Source organism: Euleptes europaea, chromosome 13, assembly GCF_029931775.1.
Source record: "Euleptes europaea isolate rEulEur1 chromosome 13, rEulEur1.hap1, whole genome shotgun sequence".
In the NCBI taxonomy this organism is placed as follows: Eukaryota; Metazoa; Chordata; class Lepidosauria; order Squamata; family Sphaerodactylidae; genus Euleptes; species Euleptes europaea.
The window spans coordinates 56,902,492-56,923,525 of NC_079324.1; the positions used below are offsets into that span (position 1 = coordinate 56,902,492).

The following is a 21,034-nucleotide window of genomic DNA, read 5'->3' on the forward strand; positions in this document are numbered from 1 at the left end:
CGGGAGCTTTCCGGGGCTGTGGCTGTGGCTCGCGATGTGTGCACGAGCACCCTGCATGATGCGCCTACATCACTTCTGGGTTTACCCGGAAGCAGCAACATGGACACTCTAGCGATCTCGGCCCAAACTATATTTTATCCGAGATTGCCAGAGATTTTTATCCGAGATTGTCAGAGCGTCTGCGTCACTTTCGGGTTTACCCGAAAGTGACGTGTGTGTGCATGCACGCAGTGCTCGCTATCCATCGGCAAGATTTTACCCACCACCACCGGGCACTTGGCAACCCTACCAAAGCCACTTTTTTTTTTGGTTTTCCTTATTACCTGTTCTTATTTGCTGGAGAGGTTCCATAAGTGTAGAGGTGGAAGGAACCAACATGTGGACTTAGGGTTGCCAACCTCCAGGTACTAGCTGAAGATCTCCCATTATTACAACTGATCTCCAGCCGATACAGATCAGTTCCCCTGGAGAAAATGGCCTCTTTGGCAATTGGACTCTATGGCATTAAGTCCCTCCCCTCCCCAAACCCCACCCTCCTCAGGCTTTGCCCCAAAAACCTCCCACCGGTGGCAAATAGAGAACTGGCAACCCTATGTGGACTCAAACTCCTTAGCCTTTTCTTTAAAACAGAACCCTAAAAATACTTCGGGAAATAAACATTTCCCATTATTAGTAATTTCAATTAATTTTGTTTTGGCATTCTCGGCTACGAAATAATAAAAACAATCTGCCTTTAAAAAAAAAGGGATAAAGCAGAATTTGGCAGCCTCCACAGCAAAATCAAGATGTTATTGATTGCAAATGTTCCCCCTCCTCCTCTTACAAAAACAGTTTGAAATCATCAGGACCAATTTTGGAGGAGGCTGTGCTCATAGTAGGGATTAGGGACTGGAGGAATGCAATTTGCAACTCAGTTGTTGTTGCCTTCGTTTATAATTTCGGCAGCCAAGTTATTGACATTTGAAATCGAGCTGCGCAGTAACTTCGTTTAAAAAAAACCCAAAAACCACCAAGGTTATTAATATTTGAGTCACAGAAAGTCTAACTCCGTCCCCCTCTCCGGCAAAGCTGCACTGGTTCCGGCAGAACACAATGATAGAAGGGGACAGACGCATCTCTCTGGGGAGAGAATCCCATAACTCTGAGATAGCACAGATCAGTGGTTCCCAAACATGTTTGCCACCAAATTTGCCAGCATGGTGCCATAGCTTGATATTGTAAATTAGTGAACAACACTGTTGAAGGGGCCCACCTTTAGCGCCCCCTGCTGCCCCCTTGCCTCTTAGTGCCCCCCTAGGTTATCCCACCATCCCCCAGGGGGTGGTACTGCCCTCTTTGGAACAACTGGCATAGATAATGAACACATGAAGCTGTCTTATACTGAATTGTACCCTTGGTTAGGGTTGCCAGGTCCCTCTTTGCCACCAGCGGGAGGTTTTTAGGGTGGAGCCTGAGGAGGGCGGAGTTTGGGGAGGGGAGGGATTTAATGCCATAGAGTCCAATTGCCAAAGCAGCCATTTTCTCCAGGTGAATATATATCTTCTTATATATGTATAAGAAAACCAACAACAAAATTCTTTTCACAAGTGTATACACTTGTGAAAAGAATTTTGTTGTTGGTTTTCTTATACATATATATTTCTTTAAGCCATAGTGGCTACATATGTTTGACTAGCCTCCAGGTGGTGGCTGAAGATCTCCCACTATCACAACTGATCTCCAGGCGACAGAGATCAGTTTCCCTGGAGAAAATGGCCGCTTTGCCAATTGGACTCTATGGCATTGAAGTCCCTCCCCCAACTCTCCCCTCCTCAGGCTCCACCCCAAAAAGCTCCCAACGGTGGAAAAGAGGGACCTGGCAACCCTATGTATCTGCCTTGGAACTGATGTGGAAGTATCATTTGCTATTAGCATAGCAGCATCATTCACTATTGCTTGAATGGACAATTAACATTGCTGTCAAACCAGTACCATACTGTACACTGATATGCCACCTAATGCAGCAAATTCAAACCAGCGTAGTCTCCAAAAAATAAGCAATGTGGCGCTAATAACCAAATGTCTAAGTACAAGGCAGCTTTGTACATTCAGACCGACAGCACAAACAACAGCCAGGTTTTACGGTGTTTTCTGAATAACGGTTCTCCTCTTTGGCGTGCAGATGGAAACCCCTATGCCCTAGAAACAAGACAGCGGCTCAGAAATCCCCCATGCCACTCAGAAAAAGACATAACCGCATTCCCATTCACATGGAGGGAGGGAACGGAAGACTTTATAGCAGAAACCTTTTGACCATATTGGAGCTATTCTGGCACCGCTGCAGCAATCCATCACAGGTTCTGCAATCCTACTCTGAGAATGTTTATTATTCACCAAAGAGGGCCAGAAACTGGGGAGGGCGAAACTTAATTTCAGAAGCGAGAGAGCATTGGAGGTTAGGCAATACAACCGCGGAGCTCAATCCGATTGCGGCGTGCCCCATGATCGTCTCCTCCTCCTCCTCCTCGAGGTGACAAGTGCCACATCGCAAGAGAAGAAGAGCAAACTCAATATCATGCTGTTCTTGAAATTAAGGTATCTGTGGGATTCAGTTAGAAGTTTATCAGCCTGGTCATATTGCTACAGCTTCCCCGGTTGGTATCGGTCGGCATGGTGAACGTTGACACCTTACTTCCTGTCAGCAGAAGTCAGGGGAGGGAAGAAGCTCTTCAGTTTAGATGTTGGATCTAAGGCTCAGATCCAGGGGTTCTGTGTACATGGGTGAGGAATTTATGGGTTCAAGCCTTATTTAACTCTCCAACAGAGGTGGGCAGATACAACCTCCACCTTACCAAAAAAAAAAGGCCCTTGACCATATGAAGCTGTTATATACAGAATCAGACCACTGGTCCATCTAGCTCAGTAGTGTCTATTCTGGCTGGCATGGCTAATCTTCCCTGCTTAGGGTTGGCAGGTCCCTCTTCGCCATCGGCAGGAGTTTCTGGAGTAGAGCCTGAGGAGCTCAGGGTTTAGGGAGGGACTTCAATGCCATAGAGTCCAATTGGCAAAGCAGCCATTTTCTCCAGGTGAACTGATCTCTAACAGCTGGAGATCAGTTGTAATAGCAAGAGATCTCCAGCTATTACTCGGAGGTTGGAAACCTATCCCTGCTCCTTCCACACCCAACTGGTACTGATTAGAATCAGAGGTAACCTGAGATGGAGCAAAAGGTGATTCAGCTCTCCAGGATCTCAGACCTTTGTACGACGCTGTAAGAATTCCCCTAATTTCTATGTTTTGGAGGAATTCTTAGAGCGCCATGCAATGCCATGATATCACTTCCAGGTCACACACTGTAATTTCCCCCAGTCTCTACCCACCCACCCCCTGTTCTCCCAAGTTGGCAACGATACCCTCAGCACCTGCTCCTTGAGGCCCTTTTAACTAAAAGTGTTGAGAGTTCAACCTGGGACCTTCTGCATGCGAAGTAAATGCTCTACCACTCAGCCACCTCCTGTTCCTATCAGAAGACTGGTGGGTGACCTGCAAAGACTCACAGGTAAGGAATTCATCCCTCCTGGCTGATCCTCCTCCTGGCTGATTCCTTCTTCCAGCTTCTCCCCTTTTCTTGCTTCCTTCTCTCCCTATGGTATCCATTCCCCCACCTTCTCCTCCATTTTTCCTCCCTCCCTGCATTCTGGCTTTGCATCTCTCTCACACCCTGATCTGCCTTCTTGTCTTTCCTGCCTTCCCACTCTGTGCCCCTACTCACCTGGAGTATCAAAATGAAACCGCAGCAGCCATTTTCGATTACCTAGGCAACTATATTTGTCTGCAGTTGCCTAGGCAATCCAAAACACCTGCCTTCAAGATCTCATGAAATAATCTTGTCATAGTTCAGTATTTTAAAACAATATGGGTGTTTGTGTTTTTTATTTTATTTTAGATTTTCTGTAAATCTAGGTGTTCCTCAAGACCTATAGATACACCTCCCCTTTCTGTACCAGGCCACATTATGCTGATTTTTTGATCCACATTTTGGGGCCATGGTCACAATTACATCTGTCAGATGATACATTTTTGTGTCAGGCCCAAAGTGACATTTTTACTAACAAATGTCAAGCAGCTTCCACACCCACTATATGATGTGGTAACAAACCACTGTCAAAAAAAAACCACTGCTGATTTTTTTTTAAGCGTTATATTTTTTTCTCCATATGTTTTTGAACCAAGGCTCAGTTTTCACATTGATTTTTTGATGTGGTAAAGCCACCACAATGTAAATGTTTTGCTGACCCATTCACTGGGAGAACTGTGCTTCTTCGGAACATGCCTTAATGTAGTATTGTGCCACATAGGGTAGAACAGAAGCAAAGGGGGTGAAGCTGTTCCTATAGCTTTATATAGTAGCAGTAGCTTTTTAGAAGTGGTGCAGTTTTTTATATCTCTGCATATCAGGCTATACCTGCAAAAAAAATTCCTCTGCCGCATAGCTACTGCAGGGTATGTTTTCCTGTATTGTACCTGGTCACCCAAAGCTGGAACAAGAACATTAGTTTTCACTGCCAAAAATCACCTTGTGGTAACTTTTCCCAAGATTTACACCACACAACTTGCACACTGGGGGTGTGAGGGGGAGGTAGTTGTGAATTTCCTGCATTGTGCAGGGGTAGGGTTGGCAGGTCCCTCTTCGCCACTGGCAGGAGGTTTTGGTGGTGGAGCCTGAGGAAGGCGGGGTTTGGGGAGAGGAGGGACTTCAATGCCATAGAGTCCGATTGCCAGAGCAGCCATTTTCTCCAGGGGGACTGATCTCTATCGTCCGGGGATCAGTTGTAATAGCAGGAGATAACCAGCTACTACCTGGTGGATGGCAACCTTATGCAGGAGGTTGGACTAGATGACATTGGCGGTCCCTTCCAACACTATGAGTCCATTAATATTAATGGAGATCAGTTGTAATAGCAGGAGATCTCCAGCTAGTACCTGGAGGTTGGCAACCCTACTTCCCATGGATGCAGTCTGGGAAAGCCAACTTTTCCTGTTCAGAGTAATTCATCAAGGCAATGACACAGCCCTTTGGCATCACTTAACACAGTACGTTGCTCTCACACAAAAGGAAGCTTCATCATCTCCTGAGTATATATATATGTATTAAAAAAATCAGTTTCCAAACCCTCAGAAATGTGGATGAAAGCCTTACAGAGCGAGCAAAAACCTGGAAAGCCCTTGGTAAAGAAAGGCTTTAATTACTGAAGCGATTTTTGGCATGACAGAATCTTTCCATGTTGCCTGCATTCCAAGAGCCGCACGCAGCTCAAAGATTTAAATTTATGCCAGTTTAAAATACACCTTAGCGTTAAGGCCATTGTGACCGCCTCCTCTCCCCCCACCCCCACCCCCACCCCCCGGCTTTTTCTTTCTTTCGAAAGACTGAAAACTTTTTCAAAACATACCAGGAGGCAAAGTGTGCACCTTCTTCAGCGGAATCTTAATTGAGTCTCAGTATGGGTCTCATTCCTACAAGGAACCCTGCTAGACCAGATTAATGGTCCATCTAGCTAACGTCTTGTTTCCCCAATGGCCCCTGAAGACCTACAAGTAGGACTGCCAGGCCCCTCTTCGCCACCAGCAGGAGGTTTTTGGTGTGGAGCCTGAGGAGGGCGGGGTTTGAGGAGGGGAGGGCCATAGAGTCCAATGGCCAAAGCGGCAATCATTCCGTATCATCCTGTATCCTGGCTCTGTCTTCTACTGTATTTGCTACCCCTCCCAATTTAATATCGTCTGCAAATTTAATAAGCATCCCCTCTATTCCTTCACTCAAATCATTTATAAAGATGTTGAACAACACAGGGCCCAGGACAGACCCCTGAGGCACTCCACTAGTCACTCCTCTCCAAGAGGATGAGGAACCATTGACAAGCACTCTTCGGGTGTGATCTGTCAACTAGTTACAGATCCACCTAACAGTAATAGGATCTAAACCACATTTTCTCAATTTGTCAATAGTATTAGTCAACAGATTCAGTATAAGGCAGCTTCATGTGTTCATGTGTGAACAGGAACAACACCAATAGGAGAAGCTGGCAATCCCAAAAGGTAGAAGTGACCTATTTACAAAGGCAAGGACTACATGTGAATGAGGGAAATGAAAACAAGGTGGCTCCTTGAGGGAAGGGTTGCCAACCTCAAGGAGGTGACTAGAGATCTCCTGGGATTCCAGCGGATCTCCAGGCAGCAGAGATGTCCCCTTGGAGCAAATGGCTGCTTTGGAAGGTGGGCTGTATGGCATTATACCCACTGAAGCCCCTCCCCTCCCCACCCCCTCCTCAGGCTCCACCCCCAAAATCTCAAGGTATTCCCCAACCCAGAGCTGGCAACCCTCCTTAAGGGTAAAGAAAGGAAGGGGTCAGGATTGGAGAGCCACTGATAAAAGGCAGAAGAAGAAAGAGGTGGAGGAGAAACCTCTCGCGGCTTTGCCCTGAACTAGAGCCAGGACAGAGCATGTGGATAAGGGGCAGGAACAATGGATGAAGCCTTATAACAAATTATGCTTGTCACCTAAACAGCACGGTGTAGTGGTTAAGAGCGGTGGTTTGGAGCAGTGGACTCTGATCTGGAGAACCGGGTTGGTTTCCCCACCCTTACACACAAAGCCAGCTGGGTGACCTTGGGCTAGCCACAGCTCTCTTAGAGCTCTCTCAGCCTCACCTACCTCACAGAGTGTCTGTTGTAGGGAGGGGAAGGGAAGGTGATTGTAAGACGGTTTGATTCTTCCTTGTGATAAAGTCAGCATATAAAAAACCAACTCTTCTTCTTCTTCTAAGCACACAGTCCCTCCCTTCATTCCTCCCTCTTTGGTTACAGGTACCCAGAGAGTATGAAATAGCTTCCTGTTCTTCGCAACCCCATTCTCTCCCACATATGCTATGCTTTATGATACCATGTAAAAAGACACGGGTAGGTAATCCATTCACCAGCGCAAGAATGTGTTTTGTGGAAATTGGAATTGTGATAAGGAGCAATCTCCTGAGGAAGTCATACAGAGAGATACAGAACACAATGAGTGTATATAAATTAACTGCCATTACGAAACCATGATTGGGCTGCATCCTACTGTGTGAACGACAGCAGCGGGAGACAGAGGAATCATACTATAATGGTAGAAGGAGAATTTTGAAGAACATACTCTCACAAAGATTGCTGCTATAAAGTTTACGTGCAAAATGCAAGCATACCAGACCTTTGATTTTAAATATTTTCTCATCATTGCATACACTTAGCGCTTTTTAAATTTCCATTTAAAATGGTTAAAATAAAGGCAGTTCTTGCCTTCTTCAAGTATTATGTTGAAAATGGTTATCACCACAGTTAACTAATTTTGGAAAGCCTGCTTCATGTTCAGCTTTGGCCATTTACAAGATAAGCCTTTGTCTTTTTCCATTATTTTATATGGTATTCTGTTATATGGCTTATGGCTAATAGGAAAAGAACACTGAGCTGAAAATAAAGATGTTGTTTTTCTTTAATGGATGTCTGCAAAAAAAATGAAAAAACCAGCATCAAAAATAAACACGATTTTCATAAGAGCTGTCAACAAAGCTGGAAAAGCCTCCGAGTTTCTTAAACAGAAAATGGGTTCCGGATAGGGTTGCCAGGTCCCCCCTGGCTACTGGCAGGGGACGGGGTTGCAAGATCCAGATTAGGAAATTCCCAGAGATTTGGGGATGGAGCCTGGGGAGGACAGGGACCTCAGTGGGGTATAATGCCATAAAGTCTACCCTCCAAAGCATTTATTTTCTTCCGGGGGAACTGTAGTCTGGAGATGAGCTGTAATTCCAGGGGATCCCCAGGTCACACCTGGAGGCTGGCATCTCTAGTTCCAGAATCTAAGACAGATTTCCAAAGCTGTGTCGGGCTTTGGGGAAGAAATCTGGATAAGAAGCCACCAGGTGCTGCCAAAATAACTTCAGAGCTTAAAAAAATACCAGTGGGTGTGCCCAGCTCTAAGAAAGGCACCAGAGAATCTTCTTCTTTTTCTTAAAATAACAGGACCTTGTATATTTTTAGACATTGGTGTGACTTGGAAGACCACAGTTTAAGAAAATAATGGAAGAGTCAACCATTGATGCGTCTCTTTAAGGGCCTACCTCGACGTAGGGTTGCCAGCTCCGGGTTGGGAAATACCTGGAGATTTTTGGGGTGGAGCCTAAGGAGGGCAGGATTTGGGGAAGGGAGGGACTTCAGTGCCATAGAGTCCAATTGCCAAAGCGGCCATTTTCTCCAGGTGAACTGATTTCTATTGGCTGGAGATCAGTTGTAACAGCGGGAGATCTCCAGCTACTACCTGGAGGTTGGCAACCCTACCTTGATGAGACACTAGCTGATTTGGGAGATGGGAGATTGTGGAAAGATGGCTGCCAACCATAAGATCCAGGCTGAGCTTTGATCTCCCTTCTGTTGCAGGGAAATAAAACCTTGGCATGGCCAGAGGTCTGAGCCTTTTGGAGTGAGCCAAGGGGCTCATCACGGCCCACGGTTCGCAGCCTGTGACCTTGATGGATCTGTGTGCACGTCTCCTGGCTGGAAAGAGGCCATACAAAAGCAGTAACTCATGCAGAGACAGACACAAAAAAGCATCCTCCTCCAAAACCAAATTATTCTGCCACATCTCGAAATCACTAATGATTGCATGGGCTGTGACTGTATGTTCCAGAGACACAGCAGATTTAGCCAACTTAGTGGACGCTGATTGGAAAGAGACAAGGAAGAGTACTACTACGGGAGGGGCCGTGGCTCAGTGGCAGAGCCTCTGCTTGGCATGCAGAAGGTCCCAGGTTCAATCCCCGACATCTCCAGTTAAAGGGACCAGGCAAGTAGGTGATGTGAAAGTCCTCCACCAGTGACCCTGGAGAGCCATGGAGAGGGGCTGTGGCTCAGTGGTAGAGCATCCGCTTGGCATGCAGAAGGTCCCATGTTCAATCCCCAGCATCTCCAGTTAAAGGGACTAGGCAAGTAGGTGTTGTGAAAGTTCTCCACCTGAGACTCTGGAGAGCCATGGAGAGGGGCTGTGGCTCAGTGGTAGAGCATCTGCTTGGCATGCAGAAGGTCCCAGGTTCAATCCCCGGCATCTCCAGTTAAAGGGACTTGGCAAGTAGGTGATGTAAGAGACCCCTGCCTGAGACCCTGGAGAGCCACTGCGGGTCTGAGTAGACAATACTGACTTTGATGGACCAAGGGTCTGATTCGATATAAGGCAGCTTCATGTGTTCATGTGTTCAGTACTGAACCATGCAGAGATGCAGCAGGCAGCCTCGTCTTTGGATGGGACTCAGAGGAGCCTTCAATTGTCGAAGTTGCTTCTCTTGGCTCCCTGGCGGTTCTCTTGCAGCATACAGTAGGGAGTAACTGTTTGCACCAATATAGCAATCACATTCCAATTACAGTCAGAGGAGAGGTTTTTTAAATCTTTAAAAATGTTGATTTAAGCATCGCCTCTCGAAACCAGCTTAGTAGAGAGTAAGTAAAAAAGAAATCAAAAGGCAGGAAAGCCAGTTCAGCAAAAACAACCTATACTTAGAATAGGCAGAAATGGGGTCAAGCAGAGGACGAGGGTTTGAATCCGTCTGCAGGGCTATTTTACAGTTCCCAGAGCACCCAAACGCCAAGTATGATGTTTGGGTAATGAGGAATGACACGGATAATCACGCCTCTCAGACTGGGCCGTGCCCAATACATAGATTCCCTCAGACCTTCAAACTGCAGCCCCTTCCAAACCAAACTCTGGTCTTCCCACCCTGCCTCCCACTACTTCGAGATGAGTCTGTAATAAGGAAACCTCTTCAGATGCCAAGGGAAGAAACCCACTCAGGCTACTGAAGTGATCTCGACTTAAAAGGGAAGCCAACGATGCAGATAGCATTTTTCAAAATAAAAGTCATCATGCAGGTCTTCAGACTTGGGGTGGAGATTAGGGTTGCCAGCTCTGGGTTAGGAAATACCTGGAGATTTGGTTGGGGGAGCCTGAGGAGGGTTGGGGGAGGGATTTCAATGCCATAGAATCCAATTGCCAAAGCAGCCATTTTCTCCAGGGGAACTGATCTTTGTCGCCTGGTGATCAGTTGTAATAGCAGGAGATCTCCAGCCACCACCTGGAGGTTGGCAACCCTAGTGGAGATGGGCACTAGTATTTACAAAAAGATGGTTTGAAAGCATGGGTGCTACCTAGGGTTACCAACCTCCAGGTAATAGCAGAAGATCTCCTGTTATTACAACTGATCTCCAGCTGATAGAGATCAGTTCACCTGGAGAAAATGGCCACTTTGGCAATTGGACTCTATGGCATTGAAGTCCCTCCCCTCCCCAAACCCCACCCTCCTCAGGCTCCGCCCCCAAAACCTCCCGCCGATGGCGAAGAGGGACCTGGCAACTCTAGTACTACCTGGAGTTGCAAAACACGGGAAAAGGCAAGGGGAGAGCATCTGAAAGTACCCCAACCATCTTAAAGGCAAGCATTTTGTCACTAATAATTAGAGTGGCCAACCTCAAGGTAGTAGTTGGAGATCTCCCGCTATTACAACTGATCTCCAGCCGATAGAGATTAGTTCACCTGGGGAAAATGGCCACTTTGGCAATTGGACTCTATGGCATTGAAGTCCTTCCCCTCCCCAACTCCCACCATCCTCAGGCTCTGCCCCAAAAACCTTCTGCCGGTGGCGAAGAGGGGCCTGGCAACCCTACTAATAATGACAAGAAACACAGGGTGGCTTTTGGAACGTATAACCTTCCTCCTACTCCATAAAAGCTGCTTCCTCAATGATCTGTTGTCCTTCCTTCTTACTTCGAGACTATTTCATTCTGTCTGATCCTAGTGCAACAATAGTGTCCCTTGGAACTAGGCTGACAAAAGAAATCCACTGAAGAGCCGGGAGGTTTCACGGATATCGGCGAATCGACATCCCCGAGAACACTGTGAGCTGAATGAATCAGAAGAGCCAACTGTGCAACCCTAGTCTTCAAGCAAGCCAGGAGGGCCCTTCGGGACACCATTCCAAAGAACTTTCTGTTCGAAAATACCCCAGCAACCGAACAGGAAGAAAGTCAGTTTCCACGCTATATTCTTTTTTCCTGTCCAACTCCAACCACCTGATGCAATTCAGCTAGCGAGAGCAAACTACTCCAGTGCACTGCAGCTGGCTGGAAAAGATCTTTGAAATAAAATGTGTCATGTGTCGTCAAAAGGGGGGATTTGAAGGAAGGAAATCAGTGAGAATATTTATATATACTTCCCCTTTCCAATTATATTTATCCTGGCAATTCTTTTGGGGGGTAAAGACAGACATAACGCGTTAAGAGCAGCGGGGTGGTTTGAATGCTCCCTTGCTGCATACTATATCAATGTACCTTATTTGTTTTTTGCTGTCATTGGGGCGGGGAACAGTTCTGCAAGATTTCAGTATGAGCCTGGCAACGGGAAGTTACGGAAGATGTCACTGGCTAGCATCTATATCATCAATAACTTGTCTTGTGTTCCCTCCCCCATCTGCTGAGTCTGCTGCTCATGTGGAAGAGCTGGGAATCAAACCCAGTTCTCCCGATTAGAGTCCACTGCTCTTAACCATGACACCATGCTGGCTCTCAAGTTAAGGAAGAACTGGGTATGAAAGAGAACAGGCCAACATAGCAGATACACTTATATGAGCCACAATTAGATGCTTTTGTGCAGCCGTGGCTGAAATCAGAGAAGCAAAAAAGATGCAACTTGTTTTTTCATCATTTTCTCACTGGGAGCTGCCCAGAATAAATTCTGTGGGTTGATTTCCAATGACATTGTGTTTTCAGAAACATTGCCCTGTTTACCACAAAATTCAGCAGCTTAAACATCTATGCAAATATTACCCTGAATGAGAGCCAGTGTGGTGTAGTGGTTAAGCGCGGTGGACTCTCATCTGGAGAACCAGGTTTGATTCCCCACTCCTCAGCATGAGCAGCAGACTCTAATCTGATGAACTGGATTGGTGTCCCCACTCCTACACAAGAAGCCAGCTGGGTGATCTTGGACTAGTCACAGTTCTCTTTGAGCTCTCTCAGCCTCAATTACCTCACAAGGTGTCTGTTGTGGGGAGAGGAAGGGGATTGTAAACCAGTTTGATTCTCCTTAAAAAGATAGAGAAAGTCGGCATATAAAAAACCAACTCTTCTTTTTCCTTCCTCATTACTAAAGCCCTCTCTATATATAAACACACACAACAGTCACAGTGCCTCAGTCATGTAGAAAGTGGCCAGGATTCTGGGTACAATGTTTACAAGGACATGCACGGCATAACCACCATCCTTTCCTCCTCCCTTCCTTAACAGCAGCCGCAGCCAGTGAAGACAAACTTCCCAAAGCACGCACAGGCTGATCAGTCCGCCAACATCCTTTCCAGTCTAAGTCCAGACAGTGTGTATCGTCTGACCTCGTGATAGAGCCGCACGCGTAAGTAGTACACTAGTAGTAAGTAGTAGGGTCTCAGGACAATGCCAACTTCCCTTTGTACTAAAGCAAGCTTCTAGTCTTTAGGGTTCTGAAGACGGGCTTGGAAGCGAAGGAATTTCCAGAAGCAGAAAGAGAAAGGGGGCAGGCGGGGTCTCCTGTCGCTGGAGGGCAGGGCAGAGGGTTACTGCCTTCCTCACGCAACTCTCGGAAGAAGAATAGATAATACACCCCAATGCTTATCATTTACATAAGCTCTCAGGAATGGGGCGGGTACAACAAGGAAATGTTGTGGGAGAAATAGGGGGGGAAGTAGCTCCCTCCCCCCCCCCACCAAATGGAATGACACCTTTGGATCCAACCCATTCTTTTCTGAGCACCGAGTTACACACAGCCCAGGGCACAGTGAAGAAGCAACTCAAAGAATCTATAAGACCTTTGCCACTTACCAGTTTGTGTGTCAAATGGATGGTGATCAGAGGGGAACCGGACAGGTTTGGGGACAGAGTCGGTGGGGGCTCCACTTTCAGGGAAATAAGGTAGCTGGCTGCTGAGATCATGCAATCTTTGCAGGAAGCAGCTTCCGGGATCCTGAGAAAACAAACCAGCAGACTATTAGCAGTTAGTTAGTTGTTCCAATTGCTAAGTCACCTGCCTCCTGTCCTTAGAACTGACCAAGCTGCCTTATACGGACTGAGCCACAGCATTGGTGCATCTAGGACTGCTTTCACACACACTGGATAATGCATTTTAATGCAATTGCCATGCACTTTAGCAAAAAGTGGGGCTTTTCTGAATTCTCGTTTTCCTCGCTTGTGTTTCTGGTTGGGGGGGCGGTTCCTGTTCTGCACATGTTTTGCTCCCTCTAGTGGTCGGTTTGATATCACACAGGTTTATGTTCAGCATAAAAGCCTGCAGTTTAAATCTGCAGGGAGATATGCCAGACATAAACTTGTGTGGTATCGAATCGACCACTAGAGGGTGCAAAACATGTGTGGAACTGAAACACACACACACGCACACACCAAAGAAACAGGAAAAAGCCCATGTTTCTGGTACAGACCCAGCGTTGTGTAGTGGTTTAAGAGTGGCAGACTTTAATCTGGAGAGCCGGGTTCGACTCCCCCCTTCTCCACATGAAGCCTGCTGGGTGACCTTGGGCTAGTCACAGTTCTCTCAGAACTCTCTTAGCCCCACCCACCTCACAAGGTGCCTGTTGTGGGGGGGGGGAAGGTGATTGTAAGCCACTTTGAGGCTGTTTTCAGTAGAGAAAAACAGGGTATAAAAACCAGCTCTTCTTCTTCTAGATTTGTGAATGGATCTTCCCAGCATTTTTTTAAAAAGGGAAATATGTGGTCCAGATTTGGGACACAGCACAAAAAGGGGTGGGATGGTAAGAGTTCTGCATTGTGAAATTTCACTGCTCACAACTGATGCATCCTCTATGTTGTTACCACCCTAGAGAAAATCCCTGTCTCTTTTTCTTTCCACCTCAGAAGATCACCATGCAGGATTAAATCCCTTCTTGCTTCCACTCGGGGACCCACATCGAGGCTATTTCCCTATACACAACTCTAGAGAGATCCTTTCACAGATCTCCCAATAGTTCTTATGTCAAAATATCAGGGCTAATAAGAATAATTTAAATCAAGAATAATGTTATGTTGTATGCAGAGGTTAGATGTAAACCAGTATAATTAAGAGATGATTAAACTGAATTAGTTATAATTGTGTAACTAATTAAACCTACATGTTTTATACGATGTTAAATATTTAGAAGTAATTAACATATAGGATTAGTGTTAAACACAGAAAGATAGCATATATAAGGTATCATTTTGTTAGAAATATAAAACTATCCAAAAACGTACAGGGAGTGATGTTAAATTATGCAGCGGTAGTTTAGAGTAAATGAATGCATGAAAGTAGCTGTAATATTTCAGGTTAAAAGTACATTTTGTAGCAAATTCAGATAATATTTGACACTAGTATGATATTAATTTGTATCTTTTTAGGTGCATTATGTTTATTCTGTATTTTCTATATTTTTGTTCTGTTTCTATTATTAAATAATAATAAAAATAAGTTTTAAAAAACAGATCTCCCGATGGCAAATCTAGTTTGGCCCTAGCTCAGGATATTTTACTACAACTGTCAACAGCTATCTAGCCGATAGAAATCGTTGCAAAAGTACAAAGTTATATCATAATACGTCCCGGTCAAAATGGCAACAGACAGGAACACTATCAAAGAATTTCAAGTCAAATATAGCAATTAATCATTTCAATATAAATATCGTGTATAGGGCTGCCAGGTCCCTCTTCACCACTGGCAGGAGGTTTTAGGGGTGGAGCCTGAGGAGGGCGGGGTTTGGGGAGGGGAGGGACTTCGATGCCATAGAGTCCAATTGCCAACGCAGCCATTTTCTCCAGGGGAACTGATCTCTATCGGCTGGAGATCAGTTGTAATAGCGTGCAAAGCCAGCGCTCGGCACCACGCACTATGAGCATTCGGCAAATAGCAGCACTGTTATAAAACAACGAGCGAGAGAGTGCTAGGCACCATAAAGTACACCCAACAAGAAGGATTTGTGGCTCTTCTGCAAAACGCTCAGGCCTCCGGGCTGCAGTCCGACCCACAAATATACTCTTTCAATCCCAGTGGCTTTGATGGCATTTAAGCAGCAGTGCAGAGCATTCGTTTATTTCTAAAAATTTACACCCTGGCAACGGACCCAATTAAAGGCTTCAGCCTTAACTCGCAGTTGAAATAACCATGCCTCACATTTCTTACATGGCACAATGCAATCCCCAGAGTGGAAGAGAAGAAGACAGTTCCTGATCATGCAGAGAAAACTTTAAATTCCATTTTGCTAATTTTGCAAATTTTACTCTTAATTCGGGCAGTTATGGGGCTGGAAGCTATTGATTTTATTGTTTTAGTGTTGATTTTATGAAGATTTTAGTGTACCTATTGTATGGATTATCATGTTGTGGGCCGTCTTGAGCCCAGCCTTGGTCGAAGAGGGCGGGGTATAAGACTAAATAAATAACTATGTGAAGCGAAGCCCTGCAACCTTTTGAAGAGAAGCCATGGAGTTGCCTTTAAGGATCAACCAGCTATTTCATACCTCTAAAGCAGCAGCAGAAGCAGAAAAAGAAGAGTTGGTTTTTATATGCCGACTTCCTCTTCCCCTTAAGGAAGGTTCAAACCGGTTTACAATCTCCTTCCTTTCCTCTCCCCACAACAGACACCTGGTGAGGTAGGTGGGGCTGAGAGAGTGAGGAAAGATCTGTGACTAGCCCAAAGTCACCCAGCTGGCTTCGTGTGTAGGAGTGGGAAAACCAACCCAGTTCACCAGATTAGCATCCGCCGTTCATGTGGAGGAGTGGGGAATCAAACCCAGTTCTCCAGATTCAGAGTCCACCCCTCCAAACCACCACTCTCAACCACTACACCACCACACTGGCTCAAGTGTGTTGTGGAATCACAGCCAACTCATGCAGACCCCATGACGTTCCACCTCATGGGGTTTGCAAAGCAAGAGACGAGAAGGGGGGGGTTGCCATTGCCTGGCTCTGCACACCAGCCTCAGTCTTCCTCGGTGGTGGGAGTTGAGCCTGAGAAATGAGCTCCCCTGAAATCAGTCAGGCTGACTTCTGAGATAATGTGGTTCAAATCCAGCTGCAGCAGCATCCAAGTCTCACTGAAATACAAGAGAAGCAAAAACTAACAGGGCAAAAACCACAGGTCTTCAGGTGGTTTAAATAAATGACACTTATGGTTGACCATAAGTGTCAACACAGGTTTGAGTCAGCTGATGACTCGGTATAATTTAGCCAAGATTTAAGAGGGGAAAGTTCTGCCAGCTGTAATGCTAACCAGATGGCATGCACCACACCTGACTCAAAGCACCTGTAATGCTAACCAGATGGCATTCACGACACCTGACTCAAAGCACCTGTAATGCTAACCAGATGGCATGCACAACACCTGACTCATAGCACCTGTAAAGCTAACCAGATGGCATGCACCACACCTGACTCATAGCACCTGTAAAGCTAACCAGATGGCATGCACAACACCTGACACCTCTGCTTCCCCCTTTATTGTAACCCATCTGTTTCTCAAAAGTCACAGCTGGCCTCTCTAGGGTGGGGGGGGGGGCCTTTCCAGGGGTAACTCAGGCCTGACCTCTCTCAGTCAGCACTTCTGTCAGACCAGAATGACAGAACAACAGACTGCAAGACCCATTCTTTGAACTGGTCCTCCATACCAGAAATGCCCATAAAGTCTCTTGTTAAACTAAGCACTAGGGTAGCCAGGTCCCTCTTGGCAACTGGCGAGAGGTTTTGGGGGTGGAGTCTGAGGAGGGTGGGATTTGGGGAGGGGAGGGACTTCAATGCCATAGAGTCCAATGGCCAAAGTGGCCATTGTCTCCAGGTGAACTGATCTCTATCAGTTGTAATAGCTTGAGATCTCTAGCTCGTACATGGAGGTTGGCAACCCTACTAAGCACCAGGGATTGGAGTGTCAGATGCCAAGGTCCAAATGCTGTTGTGCTGGACCATTTGCACTCAGGGAAGCAATTCCCTTGAGTAGAGAATGCAAATGGAAGCAGGTAAGAGCTGGTCCAGAGGAGCAGCCCAGAACCTTCTCCACTTAATTGGCAGCAAGAATTCCTCACATTGGGCATTTTACCATCCCCATGCTGCATCAATGCTGGCTGCAGACTGAGGGGCATGGAAACATAAAACTAATCTCCAAGTAGGGTTGCCAACCTCCAGGAACTAGCTGGAGATCTTCTGCTACTACAACTGATCTCCAGCCAACAGAGATCAGTTCACCTGGAGAAAATGGCTGCTTTGGCAATTGGACTCTATGGCACTGAAGTCCCTCCCCTCCCCAAACCCCGCCCTCCTCAGGTTCCACCCCCAAAATCTCCAGCGATTTTCCAACCTGGAGCTGGTGATCCTATCTCCAAAGCAACAAGATCACCTGGAGAAAACGGCTGCTTTGGAAGGGGGACTCTATGGCGTTATACCCTATTTTAAGTAGGGTTGCCAGGTGCCTTTTTGCCACCGGCGGGAGGTTTTTGGGGCGGAGCCTGAGGAGGGTGGAGTTTGGGGAGGGAACAGACTTCAATGCCATACAGTCCAATTACCAAAGCGGCCAACTGAAGTTTCTGGATTTCTCTTCAGAATTTAAACAGAGGCTGTTTCCGCACGAATGGTTTGCAACATTTCATGCAACATTGGTTTTTTAAAAAAAAATTATTTTAATGTTTGTATCTCTCATCTTAACTGTAAAGACAAGTTCTGCTTTCGGGATTTTTGGGACTAGGGTTTCCAGGTCCTTCTTTGCCACCAGTGGGAGGTTTTTGGGGCAGAGCCTGAGGAGGGCGGGGTTTGGGGAGGGGGGTGACTCCAATGCCATAGAGTCCAATGGCCAAAGTGGCCATTTTCTCCAGGGGAACTCTATCGGCTGGAGATAAGCTGCAATAGCAGGAGATCTCCAGCTAGTACCTGTAGGCTGCCCTCCCCAAACCCTCCCCAGGCTCCGTCCCCAAAATCTCCAGGAATCCCCCAAGCGGGAGTTGGCAACCATACCCGCCAAATGCCCAACCTCATTGCCATCCGGAGCGAGCCTCAATGGAGTTCCTGCACGCTTCAATCATTATTGCATTTCTCAAGCCTCTTTCATAAGGACTTGCTGTCATTACAGTCAATTACATTCCTTGATGGGCTCACGGAGAACGCCTGAAGATAAATCTCAGAGAAACGAAGGCAAAGGAGGGAAAACTTCCCACACCCAGAGCCTGGGCTCCCCCATTCCGAGAGAGATATTTTTCAAATTAGTATTCTGGCACATTATTTATAGTTTTGTTATGAAGAGAGGCCCGTCTTGTCCAGAAAACGTTCGCTTCTCAAAGATAGCGTAATTCAAACCAGGGTGCCGAGGAAAGCCAAGCTGGCTCAGCCTCATCTTAGCCTGCCAGCGAAGATATTTTCCTAGCTTGAGGAAATTTTGACAAGCAATGTTTAAATAACAACATTGTTTTCACTTTTTTTAAAAAAAGGGGGGGGCCAAATTTGCTCACAAATCTGAAATCCTGGAAGAGTAGTGCAAAAGACGGGCTGCATTTAGACATTTTGCGGAAAGACAGTTTAATGAGACGAACTATAGATAGCGTGACTGTCTAAACTCACGGTACTCTGCTAACTATGGTTCGATAGCGATTAGAGCGGTTCCTCGGTGGAACAGGCTTCCTCAGGAGGTGGTGGGCTCTCCTGCTTTGGAGGTTTTTAAGCAGAGGCTAGATGGCCATCTGTCAGCAACGCAGGATGCTGCGAACTTAGGCAGATTGCCAGAGGGAGAGCAGGAAGGGTTGTGTCAGCGTTTGGGCTCATGGCTCTTTCTTACATGCCCAGGGAAATGCCGATCACCACTTCGGGGTCAGGAAGCAACTTTTGCCCAGGCCAAACTAGCTAGGGATCTTTAGGATTGCCAGGTCCCTCTTCACTACCGGCAGGAGGTTTTTGGGATGGAGCCTGAAGAGGGCTGGCTTTAAGGAGAGGAGAGACTTCAATGCCACAGAGCCCAATGGCCAAAGCCACCATTTTCTCCAGGTGAACTGATCTCTATCAGTTGATCAGTTGTAATAGCAGGAGACCTCCAGCTAGTACCTGGGGGTTGGCAACCCTAGTTGCAAAGTATTTGGCTCTCTTGCCCATTTATGGATGGCCTGCTTCCTCTGGATGCTGGTTAAACACAAATCCAGAAAACACAGGCAAAATGCGCAGGGAGAGCAAAGTGATTTCTGATGGTCGGAAAATGCAAGCATAATCAAAGCAAAGTCCCGAAGCAGTTGGCGGGGTGACCGCAAGGAAACAACCAGGCGTAAATGGACTGTGAGTTTTGTTTCTTAATTTGTGAACCTGTACAAACGAGAGAAAAGAAACTACCTGCAGCCCGCTTGGGTTCACGATAAGAAAATACAACATTTTCAAGAACCTTTATTAAGCCAATTGCTAAACGGAGCAATAAAGTTAAGGGCTTACGCGTGTGCAGGGAAATAATTAAAAATGTACAGTAATAAAAATAATGAATAGGAATGAATAAGAATCTACTATAAAAAAAAGACAGACAGGTGATAGTAACTACAGAAGAGCAAATATAATTCTGAGATTTAACGGACTAAAAGAAACATCCTGAAAAGGTCCTAACTGTAAAATCCTCATTAGAAAAAGTTAATTGTCAAAAAGATAAAAGGTAAATGAGAGCTGTGTGCGTGTTTGTATATATTTAAAAAGCATGGGGATGCAAAAGAAAGAAAGTGCAAAGTTACTATCTTCAAGAATTCCTCAAATCGCTGGAGTTTGAGTCATGGGGGGAGGGAAGGGGTGGATGCCAACATAGCATTCCAGGAACTATTATTTTGCCAAGGGACAGAGACAAGTGCCATCCAAAAACTCAGGGGAGGGTTTGCTTAGGTATATACCAAGCAATTCAAGAAGTTGCAGCTGCATTTAAAGAAACAGAACTGGTCCCCAAAAGGAGGGGTATCTTTATAAAAGTGGTAAAAAGTGCCATCGAGTCTAAGCTCATTTATGGAGACCCCCGTAGGGTTTTCAAGGCAAGAGATGAGCAGAGGTGTTTTGCCATCACCTGCCTCTGGGTAGTGACCCTGGACTTTCTTAATGGTCTCCCATCCAGGAACTAAACAGGGCCGAGATCAGGCTAACTTGAGACATCCAGGTCAGGATATGATGGAATGGTTTAGGAAGGTGTTTTTTATAAAAGGGACAGAACTGTGGGCTATATATAACTATAAATCGAGCATAGTTTTCTTGAAACACGTATTATCTTGCTGTCACTGCATTCGTTTCTACTTTTGTAACACCATTTTCTGCACTGTTTGGCACATTTTTTGAAATCCCAGTCCTATTGCCTTGCTTATTAGATCCCTCATCCTGTGGATTGCACTGACTTATGCTGCATGTCCCGCCTTGAGCCCCAGTGAGAAAGGCAGATGATATATAACCGAAAGAAGGGGATTCTCGTTAACAGCATGGGGATTTGAAGGGATCCAAATTGAGAGTCACCAGTTTAAGCCGGATGCTGCATATTGGTCCTCAACCTTTTGGAGCTTGAAGGCACCTTTGGAATTCTGACACAGGTGGCCATTGGACTCTATGGCATTGAAGCCCCTCCCCTCCCCAAACTCAGCCACCTCAGGCTGTGCCCAAAAACCTCCCACCGATGGCGAAGGGGGACCTGGCAACCCTACCTTTTGGGATGCCCCAAGATTCTTGTTTTATTTTTTGAAGGATTAACCTCTGCTTAAGGTACTGTAGTCTCCCTTTGCATGGCATAGCTGCAGATGTGCTGAACATATATTGGAACAGGGCTGCTGTTAGGAACCAGGGGTGCAAAATTCTCTGGGTCAGGTTTGCTGTGGGGGCTAGGGTTGCCAGGTCCCTCTTTGCCACCGGTGGGAGGTTTTTGGGGTGGAGCCTGGGGAGGGCAGGGTTTGGGGAGGGGAGGGACTTCAATGCCATAGAGTCCAATGGCCAAAGTGGC

At 46.2% G+C, this 21,034-nt stretch overlaps 1 protein-coding gene across 1 annotated transcript in view; it reads right to left on the reverse strand.

Moving 5' to 3' along the window:
* ADGRD1 (adhesion G protein-coupled receptor D1) overlaps positions 1-21,034 on the reverse strand; it is a 239,951-nt gene that overhangs the window by 173,888 nt on the left and 45,029 nt on the right. Inside the window, exon 14 of the mRNA XM_056859596.1 lies at positions 12,901-13,042. Coding sequence (XP_056715574.1) covers positions 12,901-13,042 — 142 coding nt within the window. The remainder of the gene's footprint in view (positions 1-12,900; positions 13,043-21,034) is intronic.